Source organism: Monodon monoceros, unplaced genomic scaffold (genome assembly GCF_005190385.1).
Source record: "Monodon monoceros isolate NGI ecotype Baffin Bay Population unplaced genomic scaffold, NGI_Narwhal_1 Super_Scaffold_4, whole genome shotgun sequence".
Lineage (NCBI taxonomy): Eukaryota > Metazoa > Chordata > Mammalia > Artiodactyla > Monodontidae > Monodon > Monodon monoceros.
The window spans coordinates 9,097,617-9,116,527 of NW_021703781.1; the positions used below are offsets into that span (position 1 = coordinate 9,097,617).

The window sequence follows — 18,911 nt, forward strand, 5'->3', positions numbered from 1 at the left end:
AATGGACCCTTACATTTTCACCCTAGGGACCATGGGCCTCATGGTGATTATTAGTAAACGTGATGCACGCTAAATAAAACTCCACGTGGCACCATGTATTATTGACTGAAAACTGATGGAAGGAAAGTAGAATTTTGAAAACATTTGATTCCTGTTAACTTGACTCAGGTCGGTTGACAGCGGATAAATTATGATCACTGAAGAAATCTTACAAAGGCAGCATCTATAGTCAGCAAATTATGATTTGAACAAGAAAACGTGTCATTTATTTTTTAAAAATTGATTTCAAGTAAAACACTTTCAGGAAATTAAAAATAGACACGGGTATGCAGACCGGGGGTCCTGAGGCCTGGAGGCGCCCCGCCCCGCCCGGCCCCGCCCCGCCCGCCCCGCCCGGCCCCGCCCCGCCCCGCCCCCTCCCTCCCGAGGAGAGTGCGCAGGCGTGAGCGGAGGAAGGTGAGAGGGCTGTGCCGCTGGGATGCTGGGGCTCCTGATGACCCGCGTCCTGAGGAAAGGGAAGTTGGAGACCGAGTCCGTCCCCACACTGTGACTCTCCCGGCGGCGGAGCCGCGCAGAGACGAGTAAGTACAGCTCTACCCGCAGCCCCTCACCGCGCGCCCCCCGGCCGCCGCCCCCCGCCTAACCAACAGCCAGGGGCCCGACCCCTCCAGCCCCGAGGAGCGCGAGCCTCCCTCGCTCCTCGGCTCCGGGACCGCCGCCACCGGCCGCAGGGTGAGGACGCCGAGCCGGGGCCACGAAGGCGGCCGTTGAGCGGTGGGCGCCTCGGGCGCTCGCAGCCCTCCCTCCTCGGCGCCCCTCGGGCCTCCTCGCGGTGGGGCTGTCCCCACGCGCCCGGCGGGGGGCTGACCTCTGGGTCTGCGGACGCCGGACTCGGCCCCGTCGCCGCGGGCTCGCGGGGCCTGGACTGGGAGGCGCCGCAGAGGAGCCCGAAGACGGGGCCGCGGGGCGGGCGTCTCGGGCACGGTGGGTCCGGAGGGGTGCAGGGGCCTCTGCTCTCGGGGTGCGCGCGGGTGATGGGCGCGCGCACAGCTCGGGGATCCTGGACCCCCGGCCGCCAGGAGCGGTGTTCAGACGGGGGCCTCTGTGCCCTTTCCTGAAGCCCTCAGGAGGGTCAGCTCCAAAAGGCTGAAGGTTCGCTTTCAGCGTTTTCACCCTTGATTAACTGAAATGACTCGTAACTGACTCGCAGAGCGCTCTCTGGAGGGTGTGTGAAATAGTAACATCTAACCAAAGTTTGAAATAAGGAAATTCTGTGCTTTTTATATTTTTGCGTATGGAGGGCTTTCTGAACAGTTTATGTTTTTCTTGTTTGTGTTACTCTTTTCCAGCAACAGGTTGTTGCGAAGCAGCGTTACTCTAAGTTAAATGAGCGTTTAAAATTTCATGTTTGAGTAGTTATCATAGGCGCTCAAATATTTGAAAATTCTAGCTACTATCGGGCTTGGTTGGGTTTTTTTTTTTGTTTTTCTGGGGGTGTTTTGGTAAATTTTGCATGAAGAAAGGAAGACTTCCGAATCAGGGGAAATGTTTATTTCGTGACATTCTGCTGTGCACTATTGCAATTTTGAATGTCTAATCACAGGTAAATCTCAGATTGTCTCCAGCAAGTGTGTATTTTGTTTGAGAATAGTTTGTTGTTTTGTTCTGTGGGTTTTTGTGTGCTATTCTCTTGGTACAAATCTGCCTAGTTAGCAGGCCTCAAATCATCACAGAATGTACTTAAAACTAGTGATTGGTGCAAGAGTATTCCTAGGATAAAGTTTGAAATTATATCTCTTATCACATCCCCGCAATGTAAAGATAGGCCACATCACCTGAGACTACAGCCTTGGCTCAGTTAGTAGAAATTAAAACTTTAAGAGAGAGAGAGAGAAAAAAAAGAAAGGAATGAGGCTTTTTTAAACTCAAGCAGGCACACTGTGAGATCTCCGTGTCTATCTGGATGTATATATGTCTGTGTGTCCAAGATATGAAATTTTGTCCCTTTTTTAAAAAAAATGTTTATTTGACTGCAACAGGTCTTTGTTATGGCTTGCGGGATCTTTTAGTTGAGGCATGTGGGATCTAGTTCCTTGACCAGGGATCGAACCCAGGCCCCCTGCATTGGGAGCACAGGGTCTTAACCACTGGACCACCAGGGAAGTCCCTATCTGTGAGTTAACTTTTATAAATGGTGTTGGTAGGGTCCAGCCTCGTTCCTCTGCACATTCGTATCACATTCTCCCAGCACCTTTTGTAGAAAAGACTGTCTTTTACCCCTGAATAATCTTGCTGTTCTTGTCAAAAGTCATTTGACCATATATGTGACGGTTTCTTTCTGGGCTCTGAATTCTATTCCATTGATGTATAATTCTGTTTTTATGCCAGTACCAAACTGTTTTGATTCTTGTAGCTTTGCAGTAAGTTTTGAAATCAGGGAGTGTGCATCCTCCCACATTGTTTTTCTTGCTCAGAAGTGTTTGGCTCTTTGGGGGTCTATTCAGTGTAAAGTGAAGTTTAGGATGGGGTTTTCCATTTAGGATGGGGTTTTGATAGAGATTGCATTGGAATTGTAAATTACAGTGGGTACTATTGAGATGTTAGCAGTCATAAGTCTTCCAGTCCGTGAAAATGGGATTTGTGTCATTTAGTCTCTTTCACAAATTTTGGCAATTTTCCTTGTGTAAGTCTTCACCTCCTTGGTTACGTTAATTACTAAGTCGTTTACTCTTTCTGATGCAATTGTAAATAAAATTGTTTTCTTAGTTTCCTTTTCAGATTGATCATGTTAGTGTATAGAAATAAATGATTTTTAATGTTGACTTTGTATCCTGATACTGTGCTGAATTTATTTATTAGTTTGGACATTATTTTTGTGACGTCCTTAGGATTTGTATGCATGAGATCATGTCATGTGAGAACAGAGACAATTCTGCTTCCTCCTTTCAAATCACTGGATGTCAGTGATTTATTCATTAACTTATTTATCGATCTATCTTTCCTAACTGCTATGGCTAAAACTACCAGTACTATGTTGCATAGAAGTGGTAAAACCCAGCATTCTTACATGCTTCCTGATCTCAAAGGGAAAGTTTTCAGTCTTTCACCATTGAGTGTGATGTTGGCTGTGGTTTTACATATATGGCTTGAATTCTGTCATGGTAATTTTCTTCAAACCTAGTTTGTTGAGTAGTTTTCCTCATGCAGAGGTGTTTAATTTTTTCAGTTGCTTTTTCTACCTTGAGATGGTCATGTTTTTTCCCCTTCATTCCATTACACCCATGCATTTTCCTAGGTTGAAACATTCTTGCATTTCAGGAAGAAATCCCACTTGTTCATGGTATAGAATTCTTATTATGTAGATAGATATAAATAATTATTATATAAATAGATATATATGCACTCCCAACCTCAGCTCAGGCTTCCTGAACCCTGGTAGGGTGGCAGGTGATGGTCAGGACACAGCACTGAACCATAGAAGTTTATGCCTCCAGTTAGTCATGATTATTGTTATTATTAATCCATGACTGTTGTTTCACACAGTCGATGACTGTCTGACTGAGACCTGCTTTCCCCCATCTCCTGCTTCCGTGTCTCTCACACTCCGCTCCTTCCTTCTGGGATTCATTCACTTCTTCCTTAAATACATCCTTCCTCACTTTCAGTGAGAGCCTGAGAGAGGCAAACTCTCTTAGTCCTTTTTATCTGAAAATGTTCATATTTTGCTTTTATTCTTGAGTGATAGTTTAGGGAGAAAAATATACAGATGTTTCTGTGATGCTTCCCTTGACATGAAGATGTCTTTGCTTTGTGTTCCTCCCTGAATTGTGACTGCTGACTGGGCTGCTGTTTGGTCTCACTGTGGTCTGCCTTCCCTGTTCTGTGATAAAGTCTTCAATTATCTTTAGTATTCTACAATCCATTACTGTAGGGTGAGGTTCAGTTTGTTTTTATTTTTCCTGCTCAGGACTGGAATCTGAAAATCCATGTTTTACAGTAATTTTAAAAGTCTTCAAATCCTGTGTCTTTAACACTCCTCCCATTTCTCATCATAAAATCCCAAGGAATATTAAACTCTTTCTTTCTACACTTCATCTGTCTCACTGTCTTTGCCCTGTTTTTATTTTGCATTAGTTTATCTCTCTGCAACATTCGGGTTCATTAATTCTCTCTTCAACCCTGGTTAACTTGCCGTCTAATCCACCCAGTAGTGTTCTTATTTCCATGGCAGTGTTTTTTTACTTTTAGAATTTTTTTTATCTTGTTTTGTTTTTCTAATTTTCCTGGTGTTTTTTTTCATGGTGTGTTATTCACTTATGATTCCAATGCAATCTTCTGGGTCTTTAACCAGTTTACAGTAATTTCTTTTATAGTTTTATCAAATTACCTATTTCATGAAGGTGTTGGGGTTCTAATCCTCCCATTTGTAGTCTCTGCTTACTGTTGTTCATAGTGAGATCAGGGCATGTTTTGGTGATAGCGATTCTTTCTGGCTTTGGGGTTTTGACGTATACATGTTTCTTTTTCATGTTAAGGACATTTCTAACTATTGCCATTTTTGTTGTGTTATTTTGTTTTTTAATTAGAAAAGGATATTGAATTTTCTTAAGTGCATTTTCAGGCCCTATGGAGGTGAACATATAGAATTCTTCTTAAAAAGCAATTCTTTCATGTTCCCCCTGACACAAAGACTTCACTTACCACCCTAGTTAAAACAAAACGTCCCCCACTCCCCACCTCCAGCCTCTTCCTCTGTTTACTTATATCCATAGCATTTACAATCAGACACTGGCTGCTTGAATCACAGGCTGTCTTATTCCGTTTGGGCTGCTGTAACAAATACCACAGACTGGGTGGCATATAAGCAACAGAAATTTATATCTCAGAGGTTTTAGATGCTGAGAAATCCAAGATCAAGGCACCTACAGATTCTGTGTCTGCTGAGGGCCCACTTTCTGGTTCATAGGTGGTCATTTTTCTGCTGGGTCCTCACATATGAGAAGTGGAAAGGGGACTCTTTCTGGCCTCTTTTACGAGGGCACTCGTCCCATTCATGTGGGCGCTGCCTTCTGACCTCATCACTTCCCACAGGCCCCACCTCCTAACATCATCACCTTTGAGGCTAAGATTCCAACATATGAATGTGGGGGACATAAATATCCAGTCCACAGCACAGGCCTAGTGATTTTCCCCTCAGGAGGGTCTCTTTCTTGCTCACCCAGAGCCCAGACAGTAAAGCTTCCTCAGTGAGTAGAATGTTTCTCGTCACCCTTCTGTTAGGGGCACAGCCCACCAGCAGACCTGGCTTTCTGTGTGTGTCCATCCCTGATCCCTGCCTCCTCTCCCACCAAAAGGGAGTGAAACTCAGCCCCTCACCTGGCTCTGTGGACCAGTAGCAGGAACTTCACCCTGACAGCTGAAACATTGGGTCACAAACTTTTACCTGGTTTTCCCTTCTCTCTTCACTCTCAGGGCCTTTCCCTTCCTCTCTTATGAGCTGGGCCAGGCCATCCCATGTGTTTGCTCTACATCTTGCATGGACCAGGAGCTGCCACATCCCTATCAGTTGCAATCTACCTTGTTGACAGTGGGAACATGTCTAGGCCTTGAGCAGAAAATAGCCTTTTGTGGGGATTTTTTGTAATGTAGTTTTAAAAAATGTAGTTTTTTTCTGTATGTAAAAAATAATTTCGTTCTCCACTGTTTTCTTTTGAAGTACCGTTTTAAAAATAAAATATATTTAGGAATTCTGGGAAGTTGGTGTGATCATGGAAGCATAGTTTTTATGTTCCAGAATCTGCATATAAACACAGAGCATAAGACATTAAAACCGAAACCCATGGGCAATATTTACAACGAGACTAGATGACAAGGTATCCCCGTTACTGCAAAATACAACTGGGTGGACAACAGCCATTATACCTGCTCAACATCACCCTAAGTGTGGGGAAAGCAGAAGGAAGCAACCGTGTAGCTGGACACATGAGGGCCCTGCGCATGCTCAGTACAGAGGCAGAGCGAGCCTGCGCGTGCCCCTTCCCCGGAGAGCCCCACGCATGCGCGGTGCAGGGACCAAAGGAGGAACCACAGCAGAGCTTTGAGCCTGTGCTACGCAAGAGCCTGGCCAGGAGCTGCAGCTGAGACTGGAAGAAACTTGGTTTACTCCACCAGTTAGTGAGGCAGAGGTCTAAGGTAAGGCATGAATGTCTTTGAATTCTCACACTGAGCCTCCAGAGCTCCTTTGGGACTGGATTATGCGTGCACAGCAACTGTTGGGAGCGCTATCAAAGTAAGTAGGATGGGAACAGTAAAGACAAAGGACAGAGAAGCTCCAACTCCGTGCTTGGACCAGGGTGAGGTGAGAAAGGCACTGGCCTCGGGCACAAAATTTCAGGGGCACCAACAACTCAGTAATCAAGATAAATGAGGCTTTAATGCAATAATTATTCAAAAACTAAATTCAGTGTCAAAAAGTCCTTGATGAACAAAATATCAAACTTTGAAATAAAGACAGAATCATTAAAAGTCCCATATTGAATCATATTGGAGCTGGAGGCAAAAAGAAAAGTCAGTGATACTGACCCTGTCTTTATCACAATAACTAAAGAGACATTGCAATAAGGATTAGTGTGAGCAGTAAATATATAGTTACTTCTAGAATTAAGATTAAATGCGGGTTAAAAAGAAGAGGTTATACTATGTAACTGATACAGATTTGGGCCCTTGGACGCTTTACTCACAGAAATTGATGAGGCCGGAGGAGGAATTCAGGCAAGCCTTTATTGGGACTAGTGCTGCAGCACAAGGGAGCGAAAACAAGTAACAGGTGCCCTTGTTCACTCTTCGAGAGGGGCAGGCTACTTCCTTAAATGGAGTGAGGGTGGGGGCAGGACTGGTGGGTCGGACTGAAGTGTGGCTTAGGTGGCCTGCCCACCCCCTTGGTGGTGCTGTGTGCAGGGATCATGTGCAGTACCCTGCTTTTGCTCCTGGCACCTCAGAAGCAGCAGTTGGTTTGTGGCCCTTAGTATCTTACTGTTCCTAATTGCCCCCAACTGGCATGCATGCAGCTATTTTTAGTCCCTTATAGTTATATACTATTCAGTTGCTGGAGGAGACGTTTGCCCAGGTACAAGTACACGCGTACAGGTAGAGGATCCCAGGTCCCAGACTATCTCAGTGGCTTTATGTTCTGAGAATGTAGATATGGTACAAACAAAAAATGGGGAAGGGAAGGAGAGAATTTCATGCAAAAAAAGTTTTAACTGTTTTCAGAAGTCACAACTAGTTCTGATATTGTATTGTTCCTAGGATATCATAGTTTTTTTTTTTTTTGAGGTATAGTTGACATATAACATTATGTTAGTTTCAGCTGTACAACGTAAGGATTCATTATTTGTATATATTGTGAAATAAACACCATGGTAGGTCTAGTTGAGATCTGTCAAGATACATAGGTACAAAAACTTTTTTCTTTTATGAGAATTTTTAAGGTTTGCTTTCTTAGCAGTTTTCACATATGCAATATAATATTATTAACTATGGTCACCACGCTGTTTCTTACATCTCCGTGACTTATTTATGTTATATTATAGCTGGAAGTTAGTACCTTTTCACCTTCACCCATTTCACCCCACCCACCTCTTGTCTCTGCAACACCAATCTGTTCTCTGTTCCTAAGATTTTTGTTTTAAAGATTCCACATATAAATGAGATCATGCAGTATTTCTTTTTGTCTGTGTTATTTCACTTGGAATAGTGCCCTCAAGATTCTTCCATGTTGTCACATGGCAAGATTTCATTCTTTTATTTGGCTGAATAATATTCCATTGTATATCTGTACAACAGTTTCTTTATCCATTCATCCATCATTGGACACGTGTTGTTTCATATCTTGCCTATTGTAAATAATGCTGCAGTGAGCATGGGGATGCATATGTCTTTTCAAATTACTGTTTTCCTTGTTTCAGAAGAGGGATTGCTGGGTCGAATGGTAGTTCCACTTTTAGTTTTTTGAGGAAACTCCATACTTTTTTCCACAGTGACTGCACCAGTTTACATTCCCAACAACAGTGCAGAAGGGTTGCCTTGTCTCAAAATCCTCTCCAGCACCTGTAATTTCTTGTCTTTTTTGATAATAGTCATTCTGATAGGTGTAAGGTGACATTTCATTGTGGTTTTGATTAGCATTTCCCTGATAATTAGTGATGCTCAGCACTTTTCATACCTATTGGCCACCTATATTATCTTTTTTGGAAAAATGTTTATTCAGTTCTTCAGACCATTTTTTAAATCAGAGTGCTTGTTTGTTTGCTATTGAGTGGTATGAGTTCTTTATATATTTTGGATATTAACCACTTATCAGATTCATGAATTGCATATATTTTCTCCCAGTTGGGATAGGCCTTTTCATTTTGTTGATGGTTTTCTTTGTCATGCAGAAGCTTTTTAGTTTGACGTAGTCCTCCTTGTTTATTTTTGCTTTTGTTTCCTTTGCTTTTGGAGTCAGATCCAAAAAAATCATCACCAAGACTGAGTTCAAGGAGCTTACTGCCTATTTTTTTCTGGGAGCTTTGTGGTTTCAGATCTTACATTAAAGGCTTTCATTCATTCTGAGTTAATTTTTGTGTATGTGTCAAGATAATGGTCCAGTTTCATTCCATTACATGTAGCTATCCAGTTTTCCCATCACCATTTACTGAAGAGGTGGTCCTTTCCCCATTGTATATTTTTAGTCATTTGTCATAAACTAGCTTAACATATATGCATGGGTTGATTTCTGTATTCTCTATTTTGTTCCACTCATCTGTGTGTGTGTGTTTTTATGCCAATACCATACAGTTTTGATAACTATAGCTTTGTAATATAGCTTGAAATTAGGGAGTGTGATGCCCCCAACTTTGTTTTTCTTTCTCAAGATTTCTTTGACTATTGGGTGAGTTTTATGGTTCCATATAAATTTTAGGATTTTTTTGTTCTATTTCTGTGAAAAATGCCATTGGAATTTTGATAAGGATTGCATGAAATCTGTAGATTGCTTTGGGTAGCATGGACATTTAACAATATTGATTCTCCAATCCGTGACGATGGAATATCTTGCTGTTTAGTTCTGCCTTTTTCAAATTCTTTCATTAATGTCTTATATGGTATTATGGATATTGTTAATCTGAATTTGTGTGTGCATCATTTGAGGTGAAACAAATGACTAATTGGATATTCTAATTCAATTATTTCCCATGCCCTTGAGAACGAGATTTTCCAGTGTGGAAGAAAGGAGATACAGATGTCACAGAAGAGGTTAAGTAAAACCTTACAGTTCTCAGTTTGAATTGGCTGTATCTGCATAAACTACGAGAATATTTTTTCGTATATGTAATTACGTGTCTAGGACTTTATCCATTTCTTCTAGGTTATCCAACACATTGGCATATAATTGTTCATAGTAGTCTCTTACAATTCTCTGTATTTCTGTAATGTCAGTTATTTCATTTTTGATTTCATTTATGAGTCCGCTCTTTTTCTTAGTGAGTCTAGCTAAAGGTTTGTCAATTTTGTTTCTGTTTTCAAAAAACCTTAGATTTTTGAAATCTAAGATTTGTTTTCTGCTATTGTTTTTTGTGGTCTCTCATTTGTTTCAGCTCTGACTTTTGTTATTTCTTTCCTTCTCCTAACTCTGGGCTTAGTTTCTTCCTCTTTTTCTAGCTCCTTGAGATGTAAAGTTAGGTGGTTTGCTTGAACTCTTTCTATATTCTTAATATATGCATTTATTGCTGTAAAATTCCCTCTCAGAACTGGTTTTGAAGCATCCCAGAGGTTTTGGTTTGTTGTGTTTCCATTTCATTTGTTTCAATATATTTTTTGATTTCCCTTTGCTTTTTTTAATCCATTGGTTGTTCAGAGTGTGCTGTTTAATTCAATTTATTTTTAGATTATGCAGCTTTCTTCTTGTTGTTGATTCCTAGCTTCATACCATTGTGGTAAAAAAAAATACTTGATACAATTTCAATATTCTTAAATGTGTTAAGACTTATGTGGCCTTTCATATGATCTCTTCTGGAGAAAATCTGTGTGCACTTGAGAAGAATATGTATTCTGCTGCTGTTGAACGGAATGTTCTATAAATATCTGTTAAGTCCATCTGGTCTAATGTATGGTTCAAGTCCAACTTTTCTTTATTTGTCTAGATGATCTAGCCTTGTTGAAAACAGGGTATTGAAGTCCCCTACTATTATTGCATTGTTACGTATTTCTTCCTTCAGATCTGTTAGTATTTGCTTAATATATTTAGATGTTCTGATGTTGGGTGCATATATATTTGCAGTTGTATCTTCTTGGTGAATTGACCCCTTTATCATTATGTAATTACCTTCTTTGTCTTGTTACCATTTTTGGCTTGTATAGCTATCCCTGCTTTCTTTTGGTGTCACCCTGCACAGAATTTATCTTTCCATTCCTTCACTTTGAGACCATATGTCCTTAAAGCTGATGTGAGTCTTTTGTAGGCTGCATGTAATTGGGTCTTGTTTTTCTTATCAGTCCAGCTACTCTGCTTTTTGATTGGTGAAATCAGTTCATCTACATTTAGAGCTATTATTGGTATGTAAGGAATTACTGAAATCATCTTATTAATTGCTTTCTGCTTGTTTTGTATTTCCACATATTCTTTTCCCCTCTTCTTGCCTACCTTTGTAAATTTGTGATTTTCTGTGGTGGAATCCTCTGTTTCCCATTTCTTCTTTTCTTTTGTGAATTTATTCTAGGTTTTTACATTGTGGTTAACATGAGGCTCACATGAAATATCTCATAGATAATAAAGTCTATTTATAGCTGATAGTAACTTAACTTTGCCTACAAAAGCTTCACACTTTTACTCCCCCTTTTATATTTTTGATATCACTTTTACCTCTTTATATTATATATATTCATTAGCACATAATAGCTATAATTATTTTTAATACTCCTTTCTTTTAAGCTTTATGCTTTAGGTAAGTGGTTAACACACCATTCTTTTATAGAATTAGAGTTTTCTAAGTCTAATTGTATATTTATTTTCACCAATGTGTGTATACTTTACATTTTCATGTTTCTGGTTAGTGTCTTTTCATTTCATCTTGAAGAACTTCTTCCAGCAATTCTTCTAGGCATGTCTAGTGGTGATGAAACCCCTCAGCTTTTGTTTGTCTGGGAAAGTATTTCTCCTTCATATCTGAAGGATAACTTTGCTGGTTAGAAATCTTGGCTGGAGTATTTTTTCTTTCAATCCTGTGAATACAACATTCCATTCTCTCCTGGTCTATAGAATTTCTACTGAGAAATTTGCTGGTAGCCTAATGGGGGTTCCTGGATAGGTTTGAATCTTTTTTTTTCCCTCTGGCTGCTATTTGCATTCTCTCTTTATCTTTGAATTTGACGGTTTCATTATAATGTGTCTTGGAGAAGGTCTTTCTGAATTGAGAGAATAGTGTGAACTATTAGCTCATGATCTTGTATGTCCACATCTCTCCCCAGGTTTGGGAAGTTCTCAGCTATTATTTCTTTAAACTTTCGTTCCCCTTTTCCCTCTCTTTTCCTTCTGGAACCCAAGTTATTCCAATACTTGTACATTTGTAGAGTACCATCAATAATATAGGTTTACTTCATTTTTTTTTTCTTTTTTCTCTCCTGATTGGGTTATTTCAAAGTTCCTATTCTGTAACTCACTTTGGCTATCTTACATTTGGTCTGCTCTGATGTAGATACTCTCTATTGCATTTTCATTTTATTCATTAACTTCTTCAGCTCCAGAATTTCTGTTTTGTTTTCTTAAAGATTTCTATCTCTGTGGTAAGTATTTCATTTGGTTATGCTTTTTTTTCTGATACCATTGGATTGGCTTTCTGAGTTTTCTTGTAACTTTTTGAGTTTATTCAAAACAGCTCTTTTGAGTTCTTTGTCAGCTCAATCACAGAATTCTTTGCTTTTGAGCCTGGTGTTTGGAGAATTATTGCTATCTTTGGGTGATGACATGTTTCCTTGATTTTTCATGTTCCTTGTAGTTTTGCATTGCTGCTTTCACATTTGACGTAGCAGACACCTTCTAAATTCTTTACTGTTTGCCTTCAGGTGAGTTATACTGTACATTTGTGCTCAGTTTTTTTTAATATATCAGGGATTTTTTTCCCCTGCCTTCGTATGGTTACATCTTCTCCACTCTTCTTACCCTCTTGTGGAAGGGTTCTTAAGTTTTTATGTCTCTTCTGAATTTTACCGGTCACCAAGCTGGCTACCACAAACCTCTTTTTTCTAGAAGATGGCACTATACATCAAGTTTGTGGTTTTTTCCTTGCTCAAAGATCCTGGTCTTGGGACTTCCCTGGTGGTGCAGTGGTTAAGAAATCCGCTTGCCAGTGCAGGGGACATGCGTTCGATCTGGGAAGATCCCACATGCCACAGAGCAGCTAAGCCTGTGTGCCACAAGTGCTGAGCCTGCACTCTAGAGCCTGTGAGCCACAACTACTGAGCCCACATGCTGCAATTACTGAAGCCTATGTGCCTAGAGCCCGTGCTCCGCAACAAGAGAAGCCACCGCAATGAGAAGCCCACTCGCCGCAACAAAGAGTAGCTCCTGCTCTCCACAACTAGAGAAAGCCCATGCACAGCAATGAAGACCTAACTCAGCCAAAAAATTAAAAAAAAAAGGATCCTGGTCTGTTTTCCTGATAGCACTCTGTTTACTGGACTTACTTTTGCCATTGTTCTTGGGAGCATGCACAAGGAGCTGGCTGCAGAGTGGTGGGAAGTGTGTTTTAGCACTTGGGGCATTGGTGGTGCCTGTGGACCCAGTGGGGAGATCCTCACTGAGGTACACCCACAAGCTCATGGGTGGACTTCCTGCTGAAATCTTTTTTTTTTTTTTTTTTTTTTTTGCGGTACGTGGGCCTCTCACTGTTGTGGCCTCTCCCGTTGCGGAGCACAGGCTCCAGACGCGCAGGCTCAGCTGCCATGGCTCACAGGCCCAGCCACTCTGAGACATGTGGGATCTTCCCGGACCGGGGCACAAGCCCGTGTCCCCTGCATCGGCAGCGGACTCTGAACCACTGCACCACCAGGGAAGCCCCTGCTGAAATCTTGAGCACAGTCACAGGAACCACATCCATTAATGCCCTTTGATATTCTTATTTGGCTCTTTCCTGATATAATCCCTTCCCCCAGTCATGGAGTTCCTACTGGGATTTTATTTGAGATTGCTATGAATTTGTACATCAGCATGGAGAGAACTGATATTTTTATAACATTGAGACTTCCTATCTAGGAATTTGTTATATCCCTCATTATATTTTATAGTTTTTGTAAAGATTTTCATATTTTTCATGCTATTATTAGGTATACCTTTAAAATAATTTAATTTTCTGAAATTTTTTATATTGAACTTGTATCGAATTTCTAAAACTCTTATTTTGGATACTTTGAATTTTCTGTGTATATGATTGTTTTACTATATTGCTCTAAGAACTTTAGAAAAATGCTGAATAAAGTTGGAGATAGCAGGCATCCTTATTTTTGTCCTACTTTTAAGTTGAACACTGTCCATATTAACTATAATATTTGTTGTAGGTATTTGTAAAAATACTTTTTTAAAAAGGCAAACATATAGGCATGAAGAATACATAGTGGTTGCCAGAAGTTAAGAGTGCTGAGAGGTTTTTATTTCAAAAGGGTATGAAGCAGTTTGGGGGGCAATAATGAAACAGTTCTGTATTTTGACTGAAGTGGTGGTTACACAGATCTATGCATGTGTCAGAACTCATAAAACTGTACCAAATAAAATGAACTTCTGTGTATATATATAAGTTTTAAATTAAAAAAATTAAATCTCAGTAAATGATATCTTACATGTTCTACATAAACATTTACATTTCTTTCAATTCTCATAATCAACTTTTTCAAACACGTATTATTCATTTGAATTTTCTTTTTTATTATATTGCTGCTTAGTTCTGTAGCCCATTTTAAGTTTTTTCTTTCTGTTGATTTAAAGATCTTATTAAGTAATACATCTTTTCTTTTATATAGTAAAAATATAATTTCCTGGTTTCTTTGCTTTTAACATCTTTTAAAAACTAGAACTGAGTTGTTTGCTATTTTTTATAATAAAATGTATCACATTAAATTTATGGGTTTCTTTGTGTCACAACTTCTCATCTCAATTTATTTTCTTTTACTAACTTAGTGGTTTACTTTAAACATTTCAAACCTTGAATCCATGTGAACTGTATCACATGTGATCTATGGATATAAACTTTATTCCCAATTGTTGGGAATGACTTGATGTTTGGAATATTTCATTCTTTCCCTCATTGTTTTGAAATGCTACGTTTATTATGCTACATTTTAAAAACATTCTTAATCATGGACGTTGTATTATCATGAAGCAGATGCCAAACTATTTTCATAACTGAGCAATTATTATACGTATTGATATTTCTTAGGCAGCTTTCTCCTTTTAGAAATGCTTTCTGGCTGTTAATTTAGATTTATTTTTATTCCAGATGAAGTTGAGAATGCTTTTGTAAAGTACACAATACTTTAAAAAGTCACGGAGAAAAAAGTACATGCAAAAATTTGTTGGGATTCTTATTGGAATTTTGTCCAAAATTTTTGAATCTTTCTATGAAAGGGTATATCTCCCTTTATTCAAGTAATTTTAATGTCACAAATGAAAGAATGTTTATATAAATGACTGTTTTCTTTTGGATTGTGTCTTATTTATCTACAATTTTCATTTATTGCTTTCATGATTTTAATGAACTGGCTTTCTTGTCCGCCCCTCCTCCGCTTTTTAATTCCTGAACAAATCGCTGATGATGGCACATATTATTCTTTTATTAATGGGGTCTATTTCCCAGTATTAAAAACAAGTGCAATTGACATACAGGTTCCCTTTCCTTGACAGCTCTGTGTGTAAATTTGCATTCTGGCTGCACAGAGAACTCAGCTGTAATCCGTAACTTTGGGGGGAGTCCCTGACCAGCTTAAAGCTTAGGGAACTTAAAACTCCAAACTTCCCACTGCTAGGTAAGGCTGCACTCTCAGCCAATCCCGAACCGCCAGCCGCGGAGGCTCAAGGGAAACAGACTTCTGACGTTTGGCTCAGACTGTCTGGCCCTGCGTGCGGGCCATCTGCGCATGCCTAGAGCCACCTTTGTGCACTTCCGCCTCTGTGCACTGCAGCCTTTACTTCTGTTTTCCTCAGGCCTTGCGTGGGAAGCGGTTCCCGGGCTGGCGGGTCTGTGCGCTCTTCTAGGGCCAGTGCTACACGACGAGGGAGAGGCGGGTGAGCCCGGGAGGGTTGGGTGAGGGCCGACGGGAGCCCTCGGTTTGGAGGGCGGGAGGGAGAAGGTCGGTGCCTGGTGGTGGGAAGGAGCTCCGCGGACCCCCGGGACGCCGGGAAGCTGGCGTCTCAGTCAGGAAAAGAAGCTGAAGCCCCTGCTCGACTAGCCGCAGCACTGAGCTGGCGCGGCTGTCTGAGAGGCCCCCTTTTTGAGGGCGCAGGAGGAGGGCTTAATACGCATGCGTGACGGGTGCAGCGAGCCTCTCGGGGTAGGTGGGCGGTGCTGCGGGGAGAGCGCGCGAGGCTGAGTTATACAATAGTTAGCTTTGTACACATACCCATGCCTATGGTTCTCCATTTATGCTTTTTGGATTCCGAACTGCTCTTCAGTCATGTCCATCACTTCATCTTGATATACGTTGTCTCTCTGTTCCGCCTGCCCGAGCATTCAGGAAGGATCAAGAATTATCCGGTTTTTGTATCATGTGATAGAATTTCTGTCTTTTTGTTTCTGAAGATTAGTGCCTTGTTCAGATCAGTTAGTGGCAAAGACTAAAAGATCCGACTCCTAAGCCAGTACTGTTTACTTTTCCATATAACTAAAAGCAAGTTTTTTATGAAAGATCCTTTTGAGAAACAGCAACAAAGATAAATTAAAACACGGGTCTTAAAGCACTGCTTTTTATAGCTTTCTGTGGAGTCAGTAACCAAAGGTTTAGTAATATTAGTGGGGAAATTGATAAACAGCTTAGTTTTGAGTTTTTTTATTTTTCTTTAGTCTTGAGTGTTTTTTTTTAACAGCAGCTTTGGTGAAGAGTTAATATTCCTTCATAATGTGTTTTTTAATTCGTTTTGACCAGTTTTATCATTTAAACTTTTTTTGTGAACACCAGGGGAGATTTAAACTGTTAAAATATCCTTAGGAGGTAAATACCTAACTCTGAACAATTTTATACCCAAGAGCTACCTGATTATATTAGAGTTTAGGTAGGTGGTCTTCCACCATCTGTCTCCCTGACTCTTCTGAAGGTCAAAGGGACATTGAGGTTTTTCCTTATCTAGTGGTGTGTTTAGCTTTATAGGGAAGGAGAATTCAGGAGCTGCCACACAGGCCAGATCTTTCATGACCCCAGTCCTCTTCTAACCCAGCGTATCTTGAGAGTTGTCTACATTTTCCCAAGAACAGCAGAAAATGAATAAATCCCAGGTAAGTTTGTTCATTCATTCCTTTATTTAACAATGGATTTTGTGAGATTTGTAAGAGTCCATATGTTAAGATGGGAAATTAGTTACAGATAAAAATCAAACTTAATAGAAAATATAAAGTTCACAGATCAATAGCAGGACCAAATTGGCTTACAGATATATACTAATCATTATATAATGTATAGTTTCTAAGTTGACCCACAGATACATTTCTGATGACCATGGCAGAAAGGGAGACACTGTATCTTGGATACAGTTTCCTTTCAAGACATAAAGACATCTTCTTACTGGAAGATATTCTTCTTGGTGTTAACGTAGGGACACATAGTGAGTAACCTTCCAGGGACTCACATAGTAAGTAACCTTCCCTGAAATGAGTGCCTCAAACCATTCCTTACTGGGAGTAAAAGGGTCCAAGAGAGGGTTCAAATAATCAATTTTATGATAGTCTTATTAATTTTGGTATACAACTTGGTGTGTTTAGATTAATAAATGGCCTGCACGCCTATTACAAAATTACTTTATCTTAGCCCAGCTGTGTGTACAAGTCCTGCAGCAGATGGTTCAAAGTTAAATTCTCTGGTAAATGTTTCTGAGCCTCTCAGTCAAATTTCATCCCGTAGCATTCTGTCTTGGTTCTTCTCCACTTCAGAATCTGTTCAGGTCACTAGTGACTTAATTGTAGTTGCCTTCCTTGAACAACTGCTACATTACCCTACTGACTACTCTCTCCTGGAAAGTCTCCTTTGCCCACTTCTGATGCCACTCTTCTGATGGCTTTTTCCTGGAGTCTTCCTCATTATGCCCCATAGTTCAGTTCCGAGTCTATTTCCAAGTTCTACTAGTCTTCTTATTTTACCCCTGTATGTACATTGGAAAAATATGTAGTTAGCTGAACAATACTGTATATTGTTTTGGGTGCTTTTAAAAAATATGTAAATTATTTTAACATATGTATGATACACATTTTTCTCCCAATTCACTAATAATTTGAGATCGATCCATATGTAGTTTATTTTATTCCTTTTAAAGTTATATTTTCCCATTCTAGGTATTTTATTGGTAGACATTTAGATAATTTCCATTTTTCAGTAATATAAACAGTGCTGCTATGAATATCCGTGTCATTCTCTCCGCACAAATACAAGTGTATCTCTAGACTCTAGAGCAGTGCTTCTCAAAGTGAGGTTCTTTGGCTAGAAGCAGCAGCAGCACCCGGAAACTTGTTTGAAATGCAGATTCTCATGCCCTATCTCAAACGTACTGGAAAAGAAATTCAGGGGTGAGGCTCAGCAGCCTGTTTTAACAAGGTGTTCATGTGATGCTGATACCTGCTGAGTTTAAGAATCACTGCTCTAGTGTTCTATGATTAATATTTTTGAGTTATAGGCTATGAGGATTTCTAATTTTTCTATGTACCTTGTTATTCATTAGCAGACTACTTTTCTTCCCTCCTCACCATGTATAAAAGTTATTTCCTCAGTAATGGGTGAAAAACTTCACTTTAATTTTGTGACTGATTACTGAGGTTGTGCAGTTTTCATAAATTTATGGCTTTTCAGGTTGTTTTCTTCCACTGAGTTTTGTAAGCATTCCGTATGTATTCTAAATGTAATCTTTTGTTGTAATTGTTACTAATTATCTTTTCTTAGTATGTTTTTTGTCTTTTAATTTAATGGTATATTTTCTGTAACTTTTATATTATGATACAATCCTCCTGTGCTTTCTATTTATTTTTGGCTGCATTGGGTCTTTGTTGCAACACGCGGTCTTTCTCTAGTTGCAGCAAGTGGGGGCTACTCTTTGTTGAGGTGCACAGGCTTCTCTCAGTGGTGGCTTCTCTTGTTGCAGAGCAGGGGTTCTAGGCACACGGACTTCAGTAGTTGTGGCACGAAGGCTCAGTAGTTGTGGCTTGTGGGCTCTAGAGTTCAGGCTCTGTAGTTGTGGCTCACGGGCTTAGCTGCTCCGCGGCGTGTGAGATCTTCCAGGATCAGGGCTTGAACCTGTGTCCCCTGCATTGGCAGGCGGACTCTTTTTTTTTAAATTAATTAATTAATTAGTTAGTTAATTATTGCCTGCATTGGGTCTTCGTTGCTGCACGAGGGTTTTCTCTAGTTGCGGTGAGCAGGGGCTACTCTTTGTTGTGGTGCGCGGGCTTCTCATTGCGGTGGCTTCTCCTGTGGAGCACGGGCTCTGGTTCACATGTTTCAGTAGCTGTGGCACATGGACTCAGTAGTTGTGGCTCGCAGGCTCTAGAGCACAGCCTCAGTAGTTGTAGCACACGGGCTTAGTTGCTCCGTGGCATGTGGGATCTTCCTGGACCAGGACTCGAACCCATGTCCCGTGCTTTGGCAGGGGGATTCTTTTTTTTTTTTTTTTTTTTTTTTTGCGGTACGCG

At 40.3% G+C, this 18,911-nt stretch overlaps 1 protein-coding gene across 3 annotated transcripts in view; it reads left to right on the forward strand.

Moving 5' to 3' along the window:
* Window positions 1-540: 540 nt before the first annotated feature.
* LOC114908648 (zinc finger protein 33B) overlaps window positions 541-18,911 on the forward strand; it is a 135,411-nt gene continuing 117,040 nt past the window's right edge. Inside the window, exons 1-2 of one of the 3 annotated variants that reach the window (XM_029244999.1) lie at window positions 15,060-15,310; window positions 16,382-16,514. In XM_029244999.1, coding sequence (XP_029100832.1) covers window positions 16,500-16,514 — 15 coding nt within the window. In that variant the 5' untranslated portion in view covers window positions 15,060-15,310; window positions 16,382-16,499. Of the gene's footprint in view, window positions 582-15,059; window positions 15,311-16,381; window positions 16,515-18,911 lie in introns of those variants that run through there. The other 2 variants (XM_029244998.1, XM_029245003.1) reach the window with 2 other exon arrangements.